This window comes from Charadrius vociferus, unplaced genomic scaffold (genome assembly GCF_000708025.1).
Source record: "Charadrius vociferus isolate BGI_N301 unplaced genomic scaffold, ASM70802v2 scaffold760, whole genome shotgun sequence".
Lineage (NCBI taxonomy): Eukaryota > Metazoa > Chordata > Aves > Charadriiformes > Charadriidae > Charadrius > Charadrius vociferus.
In genome coordinates, this window is record NW_009647322.1 from 633874 (window position 1) to 650844 (window position 16971).

The following is a 16971-nucleotide window of genomic DNA, read 5'->3' on the forward strand; positions in this document are numbered from 1 at the left end:
ATCACTCCAGCAAATCCTCCAAACACCCAGAGTGCAATTACAGGAAGGGAATTATATGATTGTAAGAAGGGGATGAGTCAACTTTATTTTGGCTTTCTGCTTGTCAATAGGTTTTGGGTTTGACAGGCTTTTCTTCTTTTAAAAGGTTCAGCAAGAATTGAGCTGAATGTTCATTCCTTTGACCCAAAAATTCGGACACTAAAAATGAAGGGTCATACAGTAGGCATGCACTTTATGAAGTTTAGCAAAGCAGAAGAAATACTGTTGGTTTTTTGTTTTTTGGGTTTTTTTTGAGGTGGATATTTTTTGCGGAAAGCTAATGTTGAAAACGCTGGTGTGTCTAGCGATGGTTATTGTGCTCCCGCTGCTCTGTCCATCTGCTTACAATTGACTACCAACTAGCTACTAAATGCAGCATTTTTCTGTTATATGTCTGGGATAGAAGCTTACTTTAAAATCCCATTTTAGAGACAATTTTATCTGGAGATAAAAGCACAGTATTTATAAATATGCTGAAAATAATACCCTTTCTGGGAAGATGCATTTTAAAACTCTTGGATCTCTATTTCATGCTGAATAAAGAGAAAAATAAATCCCATCTGTAATCCCGTAAACATCTATTTGCCCACAAACTAAAGGGGCTCTTAGGTTTCATTAGAATAACTGTTTCATACTATACATTTCCTATTAAAAGAACTTAGTATTTCTTTACATGCGGGTTCATGATGTCCCGAACACTTATCCCACTGACATCTTTTTTTGCACCACTAGGAAAAACAGGAGTTTGATCTGTGAAAATCTTATTAAAAATATTCTCTAGCTCGCCTCTAAATCAAGTGAATTGCAGACAATTTTCTCCCAGATAGTATTGTGATGACTAAGATGCTGCATTTTGGGGGAAATAAGGTAATAAATTTGCTAATTTCAAACTTATGTCCCTTGCAGCTTTACAGAATAGAAATGCCATACGTGCTTTTTAAAAAGATAAGCTGTGCTTTCCTCAAGAGCTGTAAGGATTGTTTATTTGTATACTTAGAATAAGAAAGTCATCCGTGGTACTTAATGCTATTGTGAGGATTTGAACAGCATTAAAGTCAGTAGAAAAACAAATACCCAATTCCCCTTCATATTAAGGGATACTTCAGTGCTTTCAGGATTTCTGGGACTGGAATTTCTAAAGGTTCATGTGAGCATTAGGTTTCCAATGCCCTTTTGTGTTCTGATTTTGAAAATTTCTTGCCATAGCAACCCTGAACCTTCTCCCATTTAAGTGCAGCTTGGCATGTGTGCATTTAGCATCAGCCGTGGCATTGGCTGCCTTGTATTTCAAGGTAAGACACATAGAATCATAGAATCATAGAATTGCTGAGATTGGAAGGGACCTTTAAGATCATCAAGTCCAACCATTAACCTACCCTGACAAAGCCACCTCTAAACCATGTCCCAAGTACCACATCTACCTTGTTTTTAAACACCTCCAGGGATGGCAAATCCACCATCTCCCTGGACAGCCTCTTCCATCTAGGAGGTGAGGACGCTCCTTCGAAATGACACCCATCCAGAGCATTTGAGGGTAAAATATGGCATTTGAAGCTAGGCTGGAATAATTTTCTAACCATTCTCTGCTAAAATCTGGCACGTAGGCTGAAGCATGGTTCCTCAGCCAAAATAGTCTAGAGAATGGTATTTAAACAAAGCTGTGTCAGGAGACTTTTAAACTAAAAGTCAACATAGATCCACCTCTAGAGTGAGACACATTTGCATCTGAGACTAGGCGAAATGCAGTCTGTTAGACCTCGCTTTTCAAACTACATCGCTGCAGGGTTCAAGGTCTAGCATTCTTCTGAAATTTCCATTAACTACTCGACTTCACCCTTCGGTCCTGAAATATCTTCAAAAGTCTGTCTTTAAGTGCTTTGCTGGAACGGTGTCAACGCTAAATGTATATACAGTTTTCAAATGCAACTATAATTCTGGGCTCAAATGTTCCTTTCCAAACCAATTTGCAACTCAATTAGGTTCTGGCTAATTCATATTTAAGCTAAGTTTGCAGGGGAAAAGAAAACTAGTTAAGAATTATTGGGACTTGTCCAATGAAAATATTGTTTTGGAGTGCCAATGGGAAATAATGAGACAATTGGTCATAAAAGGATTTGTTTAAAAAATATTTCATAATTTTTGGGCTCTTTTTATACTATTATATGCTGTGACTTATAAGAGATCGTATCTATAGTTTTTTATATATTTCTGTCACCTTTAATGCAAAGCTACAAGGAAGCAAATATTGCAAATGGCCAAGCCATACTGTACCCCTCCTCTTCTGCTCATAGCTGTGTCCTTGGATTAAGTGCTTGTTTGCATACAAAACTATCGGATTTGAAGAAGGCAGATTTGGAAGTTCCCTCCAGTCTTAAAAAAATAATAGTTTTTATATATATATGTATATACAGATACACACAAGGACACATATAAATATGTGAGAGAGGGAGAGGACCAACTGAAAGATAATTAAGCCAGACCCATTTTCACTTTGGTAACTAATGCAGATGTACTGTAAGTAGGTCAAATGTGCTGTTACACGCTTCAAAGTGGCATCTGCTGTGCATTGGGCTGCTCAGAGCTTGGCTTCAGGATTTCTTCCCGCTGACAACCCCTCTTTTCTCATCTCTCCTCCCTTTTCCCTGCATCTCCCCCCATCCTCTTACAGTCAAAATCCACAGGTGTATACTCAAGCATAGCTCCCATTCACCTAAATGATAATTTTCTGGGAATGAGGACTTGGTGGGGACCACAAGATTTAGCTCTTCTGTGGCTCCTCTGTTACCTCTGACCCTCCTGGAGAAAGAATTAGCCACTGTTTATAGCAGTGAGGGTTTAAGGAAACCCCACAATTGCTTGAAAAGAAAATGAAGCTACTAAACTACACAGATTAAACCAGCCTGCAAGTTCTCTGATTTTATGTTTTGACCTTCTTTTGGTTATTACCTTTTTCGTTAACTGTTTTTCAGTATGAGCATGCTGGATTTATGCATTTGTCTTTGTGAGTGTAGCACAGACTAGGAGAAACTGAAAATTTACTCCACGTTCTCGTCCTTCTGAGGTGGTGCAATTTCTCGAGGCCATTTTTCTTGCCCGTTGTGATTTTTGACACATTCACAAATCAAAGTGGAAACGAACGGGGCATTGTGTTTTGAAAGTGCAACAGGGCTTGCATCTGCATAGAGGCTTTCGCAGGGGCAGTTGCTTAAGAAAACATGGGGACTAATAACAGCAAAAGCAGAGGAGGGTAAAGGTTGCGTCTACTTGCATGGGAAGATTATGGCAGACCATGTGTTTTTCTCCATGGTCCCTGCCGTGCTTAGCAGCTTCTCTGACTCTGTTGCTTCAGTGCCATGCCAGAAATTTCAAGTGAGAACCAGGCAGAGGTTTCTAGGGGGTCAGATGCTCACAGTTCATCCTGCTGGAGAGGGCAAGGGACCTTCAAGTGGAATGAACATTATCCTTCTGCCGTATATGCTGGGGACACTATGTTGTCAACTCTCCCTGTGACCCACCTTTGGACAGGATGGATGCTGCAGCAAACAGCCGCTGCCTTGATGGTCTGCACTTGCTGTATGTGCTCCATGTCAGGAGGATTTTTGGTATCTTTCAAAATTAAAGGGTGCCAGGAGATGCAATTCAGGTATCTCTTCTGCTTTTCCTTCCTCCATCCCTTGATATGCCTGTCTTAACAACAGTCAACTTTTTAAGTATATGTGTAAATAATTACTGCTCAAGCTATAGTTACACTTACTGCCATCCCGCTAACATTCCAGCTAAGAAGTGCTTGAGTTTGCTGAAAGGATTTTTTTTGTCTGTGAGGGTGAAACTGTGTTGATTTAAAAATTTCTCTTTCAGAAATCGTTTGCTAATCTCCCAATGGCTTTTACCGATGAGCTTGACTGGCCCCAGTTCTCAGAGATCACTGGATTTCTGAATTCTACCATCGGGTAAGCCAACAGGTGGGGTGGCCAAGTCGCAGCAAGTCTCAAGGTCCCTCGAAGCACAGCAAGAAAAAATACACAGTGCTTGAAAGGAAAGATAAAAATGCTTGTCAAGATCGACACTAGATCTAGGGGTTTTAGACAACCCACAATACTCTAGCCCAGCCTTCCTGAAATTCAGGATAGGTTTTAGAGCTGGAAATTGTAATTTAGAAGGAGAAAAAAATAATCAAAGAAATAAAAAAACAGATTTGTTTGTTTCAAAATTCTGGGGCAGGGAGAAGGGGAGGAACCAACAAAAATCAGCATTTTCCTTTTGTTGGTTTTTTTTCCTCTTTCCCGCTTTCTCCTGTTTCCTTTTTGCTACTGAAACAGTGGAATAAATGGTAACCCCAGGGTTATTTCACAGTGTGGCCTTTTTTGGAGAATCTTTCTTCCCCCCCTTTATTTTTTTTTTCACATTTAGAGGGAAGTAGCAAAAGAAGAATTTTGAAGCACCTGTGACCTAATTAGCTGTGTTACATTGGCTCATGTGGATGGGAAACGATGCAGGGATAGATGGAAAAAAAAGGAGTCTCTGCTGGAAGGGAAGGAAAATAAAGTCCAAACATGAAGAAAACACCTTGAAATGGCTGCAGTTTTAACTGTGAAGTTAAAAAAAAAATTCAAAATTTTGTTAATCATCTTTCTGGCCAGCATTAAGAGGCCCTTGACTCCTGCCAGAACTGAAGGATACAATTATCAACAGTCTGGCCTGAGTTTCATATAATTTGTATTTATATGTCTCAGATAGGTCATGAATACAGTGAAATACCAAATTAAGCATGAGTCAAGCCTAAAGAGGCTCTCTACCAACAGAATTAAAAAGTTGGCAGAATATATTATTTTCCAGGAAAAATGTCTGATGTACCATAGACTTGTACTTTTCACTTTATTTTTCCTCCCTATGCAATAACCAGGCTTCCGGCCTCAGCTACATTCACACAGTGTATGCTTAATAAGTCAACAGAGAAGATCTATGCAGCCTCCTCTTTCAGACTCAGCAGCAAAACCGACCTTTAAAAATCTATTACAACGTCCATCTACTCAATACACAGTATTTAACTGGGCTCCAAAGAATCTGAAGCTCGCAAGTGATCAAAGCTTAGTATTGACTCCGAAGTTGTCAGCGATGGGCCTTGGTTCACTGTTCAGTTTTTTAATCTCTTCCATGTTCTGGGGAAAAAAAAAAAAAAAAAAAAAGAAGGACTGTTTGGGACTTCAAGGCATTTTTAAGAGAAGTAGCTCAAAATCCCATACCACAGTGTGGTGGAGACTGTAGGCAATGCGCAGCGGGAGGCTCCCATTTACTCTGAGCCTGCAGAAACAGAGACACAAGCTGAGGAGGTCTGTGCCCAACTTTCCCACCCCCTAATGAGTGAACAGGGACACTACTGATTAACTAATATCCTCTGACCAAGAAGGTCTATTTGCTGCTCCACGTCCGCCCACCTGCTGTGCTGAGAACCAAAAAGCTTGAGCTTTTCTTGTGTATCCCATTGCATGGTGACTGGTTGATGTTATCATGTGTTTCTATGTAGGTAGTTACCTTTTATTGCTGGTTTCAAAACTTATCATTGTCTTCTGTTTCTCCGCATTCATCCAAGTTTGCTGTTCTTAAGCCACGGTATTTATCTGTTTCCTTTGGCGTCTAAGTTCAAACACAAAACCAGCAGCCCTGGTAGAGATGACCATGTACTCGTGGCTGGGAGCGTGGTCTTCTCACCAGCTTCCCTCTGGGCTGTTGTTCTTTTCATCTGCCTTTTCATTTTTCTCAACAGTGCAAAGTAAAGGAGAGAACTAATCACAGTCAAGCCTAACCTGTTTTCAGATCACTCTGTCCCAGATTTATGGCACTGGGAAATGAATGCCCTGCCAATATTTCTTCTCTTTTATTTACTGTTCCATAACAACCAATTGAAAAGTCAATTAGTGAGCAATCAACAGGATTGTTTTGATAAATGATGTATAACAAAAAGGTTTTTAAACACCTTATCCGAAAGACCAGGATAAAAGCATCCTGCATGGAACTATTTCAAAGGAACTCCATCTATATACAGTTTCTGGGAGACTATCTTGGCTTCCGTTTTAGGCCACTCTGTTCAAGGTGAAAAAGATTTATGACCACAAAAAAAAAAAAGAGATGGTGAAAGAAAAAAATATATATAACTGGGGCACAGAGTTCAGAGATGAAAACATACTCCATTTTTAATATCAGCTGTGTTTTCATCAGTATCGCATGAGTTTAGCAGCTCACATTTTCTCAATTTATTTCAGAGGCTGGACAGACTCTCTGTATCTACGTTTACGCAGGAGAAATCGCTGTAATCATAGAGACTTACAGAACATTTCCCAAAATGGTATGTTAAGTTTTTTCACTTTTTTTTTTCCAACCTTTCTAGTCTGATACTTGATGCTGGATTAATAAACATCTTTCAGAAACAAAGAGAAACCCCTTCCTAATTGCACACATTTCTTATGGAAAAACAGAGAACAGCACTTATTTAACTCAGCATCTTTTCTTGTGGCTCTGAGCAGGGAGGTGTGTGGCTTGATCACTTCCACCCATGCACTGAATAAGAATTTCCACTGGGCTAAAAACCAGTGTACCCCACTGTAACTCAGGGCAGGGAGGGGTTGCCCATGGCCAAAAGCAGGGATTTAGAGGGATGTCACTGGTGGTGATGGAGCTAAAAGGTCTGCTCTCCATCTCCTCCAGAGGCTGTGGCATGGTCCCCGCTTGCTTGCACAGCCCTACACTGAACCCCACAGTAGCACAGGAGACAGTCCTTCCTCACATAAGCCAGAATTCGGTCCCTTTTGCCTAGGGAGGACCAACTTTGGTTGGAATAGCTACAGGGAAAGGCTTTGGGGCAGATTAGGGCAATGGAGACTTCTGAAGGGGTGTTAAGACATCTTGGCAATTGAGCAAAGCAAAAATGAAAAAGGATTACGGTTTTGAATCCTTCTGAGGCATAAACAACACAGAGTGGGAAGAATGGTTTAAACTGAAGGATAGTTCTAGAACAAGAACATGTGTTTTCATTAATCCTACTTCTGTTTGGAGGCGAAATTTAAAAAAAGGTCACAATCAAGGAGTGAAAACCTAGAGTACCCCTCAAAACGGGGGGGGTGGGGGGGCGGAGGGGTAAGGGTAGGTGTAATAAAAGAAACCCTGAGTTGTTTCCAGACGGAGTTTGTTTAAATTTGTCAAAGGGGTAGTATGAAGGGATGACAATAATCATCTCCCTTAAGAATTAAGGTTTATGATGTTAGCTTTTGTGTGCTGGATTAGGTGATGTCCCCAACAGCAGGTTTAAAAGATACTTGATTATTCTGTGATTATCACATTGTGTTTCTATTGTATTTAATTAATTTTCATGCTACAGAAAACTGGCTGCAGAAGCTTGGGAAAAATTATTCTCCTCGGGTAGATAATTTGGCTTTACAGGATGTTCTTCTTCAACGGATGAGTCATGTCAGCTGCAAGTGAGGAGCACTGCTGCCTCTAGTGCTACTTAGGAACTTGTTAAACGCTTGGGATTTCCTGCCAGATTTAGGATCAGAAAGGGTCTGCCCCGGCCCCCCACCTCTGACAGACAGAGATCTTACCAGGCAGAAGAGGTCACACACACACAGTTAGTGTGATACAAGGATCAATTCCAGGCTCAGGTGGGCATTTTCCTCTAAAAAAATTGCATTCCGGTGCCAGCACCGATGCCACTGGCAATGCCTCTCATACACCTTCCTCCTTCCTGTGGCACATGTGGTGCTCCTGAGGATTCGGGTCTTCTGCTCAAGTGTTTTACAATGTGTTTGGTGTGATGGGTCAGGTGCTTCTGACTTTCTCATCTGTAAGTCACAAGGCACTAGAGTTGTTGGCTCACATTATTGCAGTCCCCCAGATGTGCTTTCTGTGAGAGAATAAAACAAAGGCCAAACTAGATGGTCACTGGATGACTAGGTGTCAACGGTTCTTCTCATTTATATCCAGTTAATCTCAGTACCTGATATGCTATTAACTTGTTCTGCTTTCTTTACATTACTGGAGGTTGTACTTTCTGCTCTTCCTTTTTCCCAATTCCCTCATAGACTTTAAAAAAAAATATTTCACTGTGTGCATCGTTCCTTTTTCTCTCCCCTTCATGTATCTCCTTTCCACTTACACTACAGACACCTGCAGGATATAAAAGGAGGTGAGCCTGTGTCAGAGCAAAAGACTGAAGAAAATTGAGAAGGGAATTTAAAAAAAGGGAAAAATTACAAGTCATAGAGAAATCCCAGGATACCTTCCCTCAGTATCTTCTGGTATCTTCTCTTAATCATCGTGCTGACACGGCATTGTAAAGGTTCGCTTTTATTACCTCAATTGGCATAATAGTTTCCCCAAATAGGAGAATTTAAATGGCCCCTCTCGGTGTCAGTAAAGCAAAAAGCTGTCCACCAACCTGACCTAGCCCCACTTGGGACAACTTAAACTTCTTCTGAAAATGATGCTTCACAGCCCCATGTATATGCAATGAGAGGAAGAGATGCTAGAGACACAGATCTGATGGAGGAGATATGCAGCTGAGGACCAGACCCCAGGGGTGGCGAGCCAAGCTGGGCACCGAGAGCAGTGCTCGTCTCCAGTCCACTACCGAAGCACCAGCGCTGTATCAGAGCCCAGCATGGAGGCACTTTCCTCCATGGCCCTTCCTGGGACATGCATCTTCACCATGGAGGAAGGCTTCCCTGACCGCCGTGCTGGTGGGATTTCAGCCTTCCTTTTCTTAAAAATTCCCATTATCCCCTGGAGTAGGTGGACCCTTCCCTCCTCTGCGGCTGGCTGCGGGGTAGGGTGCTCAGCCAGGGCCAGGGAAGGTGCCCCTCAGCAATCTGTGTACATTACCCATGGCCCGTGAATGTAGTCACCTCAGAATTGCTGACATTCATTTTGGGTGACCAACTTTGCGCACTGGGTACCCCCAAGAGGCTTGGTACATGAGATATAGGTTAATAATTTGTTAGACACCTGTTCTCTGCCACCGTTACTGCTTTCAGCTTGTGGTTGCACAACAAGCAGCTCACAGTCCTAATCAATGTTTTCCATCCAAGTGGCTTGCTGAATAGTTTTCAACAGATAGTTTTGATTGTTTCACTGTTTTCAACGTGGTTTTGGTGTCTGTTATGGTTTGAGGAACCCACAACAGTTTATTGTTGTTTAGACCGTTATTCTGTCACCAGATGACCCCTCCCCACCCAGGAAAGGGAATTGTGGAAAAACAAGGAAACACGAGGGTGAAATATAAACATTTAATAGAATAAGGCTAAATAATTAACATTAATAATACTAAAGAAGCAGTATTGATCCCGAAACCAATATAAAATATACGAGGATTATACTCAGCCAATTCTATCAGTAGGAAGCTGTGCACTCCCAGCAAGGGACAGCAAATGTCCGACACTGTGAGCACTACAGCTTCAGGAAGAATGGAAGGGCTCAGGGGTCCGACACCAGGGCAAGAAGTTCTCTGTGTCACCACCATCAAGGGAGAGAGAGAACTTTGCAGCAAACTTTCTAATGTATATTGACTGTGACATTCATGGTATAAAATAATCCCGTTGGCCAGCTTGGGTCAAGTGCCCGGGTCTCGCTCCTCCTCATCCCTGCACCTGGTGAGATTGAAAACACGAGACCTTGAAACCCACACACCATAGCTGGCTATAAAGTAAATATTTTCACAAATTCAGACACTGGAGTCTTCTAAAAGTGCAGTTTTCCCAAGCATTAGAAGACACTCTACTGCAAAGTAAAATTACTGAAAGATAAATTAGTCCCATGACGCTCAAACCAGGACAGTGTCTTACTTTACAGCAGCTTCACACAGGTTTGTAGACCATGTGCTATTTCTGGTTTTTGACTGGTTGAGTGAGATCCTCAGCTATGATGGTTGGGCATGAATGCTCAGGTGTGGAGTTAGAAAGGTCTTCTAAATGTTCTCCAATGTTCTAAATGTTAAAGATCCCTTGTTTTGATAGAAGTATTGTGATAGTAAAATCAGTTGCTAAAATATTCCAAAAAATTGTTAGATAAACACAGGGAAAGTGAATACCCTCCAAACTTCTAGATAATTAGAAAACAGTTTAAACAGTTTTGTGATTGTCATCTATGTTTTGCATGAGATACTTGGATGACGTATACTATTTCAAAACACAGGTATTTTATATTCCTTTGCCATTTGTAGTCTGATCTGTCTCTTTGGGATTCTTGTCTTTGACCAGAAAAATTAGGCCTTGTTAACACATGCTGTGGCTCACTGAGCCGTCAAGCACCAGATATCCCACATTGGCTTCAAAATCAGTTAAGAAATAATAACATTTTTTTGTCTGTCTTGGAAATTCTAGTCCCCCTGGAGTTCATTTGGGGAAAACCAGAGGCTTTTTTCTTTGCACCGTCACATTTCCAATTACTTTTGCAGCATAAGGGAGCAAAAAATTAGAAGTCAATAAGCCATTCTTGTCCACACAGCACTTCTGGTGCTATCTGGACTCAGGCTCTCTCCGTGCACATTAGTGCTGCTCTGTGTCAGCCACACAAGGTCTCAGAGCAAGAAAAACAAGAAGTGCAGCTCAAGTATTCCAAGGTTTATGAAATTTAGGGTTGCTCACAAGCACAAGGAAACCCAGCACTGACTCCTCAACCAAAACCCCACCAGTCTGAGAACGTTTGGAAAGTAACAGAGAGGGGGGCAGGAGAGATCCAGGAATAGCTGCCAGGACATTCAACAGTGTAAGGGTAACTGCTGTGCCTCATCTCTTTTTCTCTCTCCTCTGTTCTAATCACAGAGTGCGCCCTGTATCACGAAAACTTCCTTGAAAACTCAATTTACCCATGAAAACAGTTCTCTAAAAAAACCCTTCATTTTCTTGATGTTTTTACTTGATTTGTAAACGTGGTAATGCTTTCCGCAGAGCTGCTTATAACTACCTACGCTTGTGGAGGTAATACATACCCAAGAACAGCTTCTTACTTTTTTGTAAATACAATTTTAATGTCTAGTGATCCCAATAGCTTATTTGTGCTGGAACTGCAACCCCAGTCCAGGGAGCCATGTGGCAGAATAGCTTAACAGAGGGGTGTTGAACTCTAGCTGAAAGAAGGGCTATTAAACAGAAAAAAAAATAATCAACTGGCGGTAGTTTTGTTCCAAGCCGTATTTTCTAAGGACTTTGTGGGGCTCTTATTCTGCTGAAAAGAGCTTCACGACATAAGGGCTGGATTTTGAATGGACTAGCAACCCTCAGGAGAGAAGCAGTAGATAGATATATTCATTTTTAGCTTGGAAGAACTGGATTATTTAAAACATAAAGGGTTCCTTGATATATGTAGTCGGCATCACTGTGAGTGATAATAACAAAGGCACCACTATTAAAATGCAAAGTGTATTATTGCTACCTTAGGGGTTTGTCTCTTAGATCTTTCCCCTGTACCAATCCAGCAAGGATTTAATGATGTTCTGTCCACAAGTTTCCCCTCACGAGCTGCGGGGAGGACAGGATTTGCTCCTCAAAGCAAACTTCAGAGGCACAATGCAGAAAAGAGGAGAAGAGAGAGAGACCAGGGAAGAGCTGAGCGAAGAACAGAGGGAGTGTAACGCAAGAGGAGAAGAAGCAAAAAAAGAGGAGAGAGAGTGAAAATACTGCAAAATAAAAGCAAGTGCAACCTGTAGGGCCTGCTTCTCTGAAGTTTATGTTTCTGTACGTTGCTGTGAGGTGAGCTTCTTGTAATCACAGTCCTAGTCTGTTCTTGAACAAAGCATAAAGCGCTTTTTGGCTCCTCATTTGGTATCACTCTTGCACTGCAGGTGACGGAGTTTGATTTGTGTGCTGCGGATAGCTGGGATGTATACGTGTAGCCTGATAGTAAGTTTTAGGCATAAAAGTTTTCCTAATTGGGAATGCTGTTCTCATTCAAGACACAATGAATGATTATAGATGTTCATAGATGCTTAGGTTTAGCTAGCTCTTTTTCTGGAGGAGGAAAGATTTGCATCCAACTATTTGAGTGAATTTCCATTGAAATGCAGAGCTTCTCGTGAGGGGTGCAGCTGGCCTAATACTATTTTTCGTAAGTCTGCCAGTCATGGGGACCGCAATGCAGACACCCAAACTTTGGTGTCTAGTGCTATTTAAGATGTTTTACGGTATCTTTCCCGCCTCCAGCTGCCTCTCCAGAAGTGCACAATCTCTCACGCATCCTGTGTTGTATCTGCCAGCTCTGCTGCAGGTGTCTTGGATACTCTGGGATGTCAAAAATGGCACTTGGTGTCTATGTTTAGGACCTGAATCAGTCCCAATGTGGTATAGCTGTGAGACGCTTACTCTCTCAGAAGAGTGAGAACAGTTCCCTTTGCAATTTATAGGGAAAGTTAAAAGTAGATCGACTGTTGACAAGTCAGGCTGGCTGGTTTACAAGAGACTACTATGTTCAACAGATGGGAAGAAGCTGCCAGATCTGGATTAAAAGCCAGATCCAAACAACCCAGCAGTTAAAAGTATTTGATTTTCTACAGTCTGAACTGTGGGACTCGGGCAAGAGGCAGCAGGTCCCTGGGTGGAGCTTTACTTCCTAATGCCGGCACCCAAAAAGGTTACAGAGATGACTTGTTCCATTTTTATCTTTAATGCTTCCACATTCTTGGAAATACGCAATGAAGCTGGGGTTTGCACTTCATTTTGTTTGTCAGTCTAACGATGTTGTACTATTTCTCTTATTCCCTCTACATGTGATCAGGTGGTTCTTCAGGAAACCTCCTCTATTTAATAAAAAGGTGAGTGCTTAATGGGATTCGAATGTTGACTGGGGATATGGAAGTGTTGCTGGAGTCCTACTTCTTCAAAAGAAACAAGCAAAGCACTGTAAGGAATGTAGTATTCACAAGTGTCCTAAAAAGCACAGCTTCCCTTGGCTACTGTGCTCTGAAGTGCTGTCTGTTTCTTCTCTGGTATAAACTTCCATCAACAGAAGAAAAATTGTTTTAAAGTGTGGCTGTCACTGTCTCCAGGGCCGTGATCTTGGCCCAGTTAAGCCAACAGAGCATTTCCATTTATTTTAGGGAAGATACTAAGCCTTTCTCTAAATCTGTGCTTTGTGTCCCCCTAACTGCATTACTCCTGATTTGTAGCAGTGTAGACAGACACGGGCAGATCCACTGTGTTATCTCTGTATGGATATGACTGAGCAGCTACTGAATAGCGAGAGCCAGCATCTCTCCTTTTCAGATGAATTTGGGTGGGCTGTGGGGCAGTCGGGTTTGATTTAGTTTGCTTGATGCTGGTATAGTTCACATCCCAAGGGATTTATTGTTCTCTCCTCCAGAAAAAAATAGTAATGAATCCTTGCCTTCTAGCACTGAACTTCACATCACATCCTGATCTGATCTTGAGGCCAATCCTACACATAAACTTAGTTGTCAGCCAAACATAGTCTTCTTCTCCCATTTCTGATTAAAAACTTCCCATCTTGATTTATGTCTTTGCCCTGAAATGAAACTACTTGATTTGGATTCTGAATAATACAAAGAAGATAGAAAGCCAGCAGGAAAAACAGAGAAAGTGACAAGTCCATGAGGGGCAAAAGGGAGAAGTGAAAAAAACTGTATTTAAGAAACTTTACTGAAATATAAAACTATAGGGGGAAAAAAACCAACAACAAAAACCCCCTCCCAAACGTAGAAGAGTACTGATCTGAGCATCGGCCAAATCTAAACAAGCTAATTTCAAATGTGGTCTCATACAAGCATGGTGTGTGATTTAGACACTGAGAACATATCTCCCCATTAATACAGCTGTGTATTTATCTTTTAGCTTGGCCAGAAACCAGCTGTTGGACAATCCAGCCATAGTCATCTACGCTACAATTGGGAATGATGTCTGCAATGGGTAAGGTGTAAACCGAATTAACTTTTATAGTATCATAAATTTGACTTCCTTAGAGTACTGCTGTCTGCTTGGACATTTATGTCTCATTGCTTTGCACTTTCCTGCAATGGCATTTTTCTGCACTATTGGTCCATGTTTATTTTTTTTTTTTTTTCTGCTGAAAATACTGGTATTTTCAAATACAGCCTTACCTGTATTTCTCATAGCCACCTATCAGTCCTTGTTTGGAGCTTGTCTTTCTTTCTTTTCCAAGTGATAAAGTGACCAACAGCATGTCTGAAGTAGATTTCTAACTTAGCCTATGAAATGAAGTATAACAACAAAGGGGGGGGGGGGGGGGGAGATTTTAAAAGCATGTATATCCGTCTTACCCAGTGTGTCACCTCCTGTCAGGAGGGAGAGGATGACTGCTTTACTTTTTCTGAAGTATGACAATGTAGTCCCCTGTCGAGGTCTATTTTCACCCTGCCTCTGCTGCACACTGCCTGCAGTCTTTGCTGTGCTCTCCTGAAGAGGTGTTTTGTCTTTCTGGCTTTACTCGCGTCATAAGCTCAGCAGGAGAACAAACTGAAGCTTTCAAAACTAATAGTTCTGGCATTATCCATTAGCAATGCTCGCAGGGACGCCAAGAGGTCACTAGTTGGATGCTTCCCTTCCTCCCTGTATTGGGAAGGCTGAAAACACCTTGCAACCGGGGCCAATGCACAGCACATCCATACTGCAGGTTTGGTTTTGCAGGTGGTCCAAGTGCTGTTGTTAGTGTAACATTATTTTCACCATGATGAATCTTCAGATATTCTTTTAAGTAGAAGGAAGAAAGAAATCTGAATTATCCTGAGACTTTCAAAACAGTCGTCTTAATAAATGACACACGCTCAGCTAAGTCCCCTTCTGAAGCTTTTGAAAAGCAGGTTGTATAATGAAGCGGGAGCTATTTTGCAGGCTGTCAGACATTGCCATTAAAATATCTTGGGTTTGGTACCCTAAAACTTGGCTTGACAGCAAGTGCTTGGGTTGAAGCTTTGCATGTCGGGTGTTGTGCTCCAGACAGGGATGGCCAAAGGCCAAGCAGGGCTTTCCCTGCCGCAGCCCTCAGCCAGGGCAGAAGTGGGACAACAGGGGCCACCTTTTAGGTCCATCTGCAGGCAACATGCGGAAATAACATCCCTTGGCATCTCCCTCTGGTGCTCATGCTTTCTCTTGTGCCCCTGCCCAGAACTGCCAAATCTGCCCTCAGCACCACCCTCCTGTTATGGGAAGGACGCACGAATCCTCAAAAGTAATGCCACCACCCTTCGACTGAGTGGGAAAAGCAGTGACAGCAAGTCCTGCTACTTGCTGACAAGTCTGTCCTGGGCATCTGTTTCTTAAGAAGCTTATGGAGATATCATTACAACCATCCCCAGGATGGTGAGTGCCCCCACATAGCACCTTCACTGAAGTCTGTGGCTCCTGCTGCAGAGACTTTTGAGGTGTCTTCTCCCAGGCTTGCCCCAGGCTCTGTCGTGTACGTATTTCAGTTCTGCTGTTTCACTGGCTTTGCTAAAAGCACCTCTTTTTCCTTTGTTTTATTTCTCATTCTGCAGGTTATTCCTTTCACTTCCCCTGTCTCTAACACTGCTTTCTATTCTTTGCCTGAAGTAAAAAGAAATTTTCCACAAATTTAAACCATTTTGGCCTTGCCTTGTCCATTTCTCTGTTCCAAAACAGTATTTATTACTTGAAACTCTTTTTATCCCAGCATCCATTACCTGGCAGAGACATTTTTGTCTGCTCAAATTCTCTCTGCTGTCTGTTTTCTTCCAAAACATTTACAGCATCAAAAGAGGCTATCAGGCTGCAGTGATCCCTGTGACTCCAGCAAGGAAAGATGCTGCAGCTTCTGTAGCAACACGCTGTTTCCATCGAGTGGGATGTATAGCAAAGAGAGATTTTTTTCAGTGTCCGGTCACTCTGTGTAGCTGCCCTGGCTCTGAGGTACCCACAGAGGTTATGGAGGATGCGGAGCATCCAATGGGCTTGACTTCAAACCTAGGGCTTGACAAACAAAAACCTCTTCAAGGATAGCTTTAAACTGCTGTAATAGAGCCTTGCTGGCCTTATCCTGTATTTTACCTTCAAAAGAAAGCAGTGTGGTGAGCACACCGGAGACACAGCTCTTAGCCAAAGCATTGTTAAAATGCCAGTAATTCACCCCATGCGAAGAGCAGGGCAATGAGTAATATGGATGTTTGTAGAGGAGAAAGATAATGAAATTGGCAGCCTGAGTTACACGTTCCCAGTAGTCTCCACACTGTGGTGTCCAAACAGGGGGGGTTAGAAAAATAAAGACAGATGGCAATGGTATCTCTCAGCCCACTGAGGTGTAAATGTGGGACACACAGACCTGGAACAACAGAAAAAAAAAAAAATCAGACAAGAAGATAATGAGCACCAGCAGTTTCAAAAGCTGTACAATTATTGCACGTATTAATTGCATTTGGGGTAAGGCACCATTTCTCCAGCCTCTCTTTCCCAGTTTTGCAGCTATGGCGTCTGCACCAGACAGAAAGGTGACAGCGGCAAAGCGGGGTGAGCAGCCAGCCACCGGGACAGGAACTTGTACAAAGCAGCACTGGCACCAGAGAGCGTGTAACGCTCTCTTATTGCAAGGCCACCATCCCCAGAGCACTGCTGCACCTCTCCACCCTTAAAAATAGTATGTGAGCATGCGGCACTGCTGGCCCTTATGCCCTGGGAGTGCCACCCCTCTGCAGCGAGCTGTGGGTCTGGTTCTTCATGTAGGTGCGTGTGGCGTGTGGTGGGCCCGCTCACCCACTGGACTCATCTGCCAGTGGCCCAAACCCTGGGCATGTAACAGCATGCAGCTGGAAAGCAGATGTGTGTCCGAAACATGGGCTGGGGGGATGTTTATTTGGGTTGGGGTTATGGGAAGGGGTGGATTACTGCAGGACATGGCAGGCCAAACCCACGAACCCCGTGCAGAAGGAGGGTGGAGAGCCGTGTTTAGACTAATGCCAAACCC

General features: G+C 42.5%; 1 protein-coding gene across 1 annotated transcript in view; it reads left to right on the forward strand.

Moving 5' to 3' along the window:
* Positions 1-16971, forward strand: part of AOAH (acyloxyacyl hydrolase (neutrophil)) — an 85807-nt gene that overhangs the window by 49101 nt on the left and 19735 nt on the right. The window contains exons 13-16 of the mRNA XM_009880071.1: positions 3898-3989; positions 6300-6382; positions 12799-12835; positions 13872-13946. Coding sequence (XP_009878373.1) covers positions 3898-3989; positions 6300-6382; positions 12799-12835; positions 13872-13946 — 287 coding nt within the window. The remainder of the gene's footprint in view (positions 1-3897; positions 3990-6299; positions 6383-12798; positions 12836-13871; positions 13947-16971) is intronic.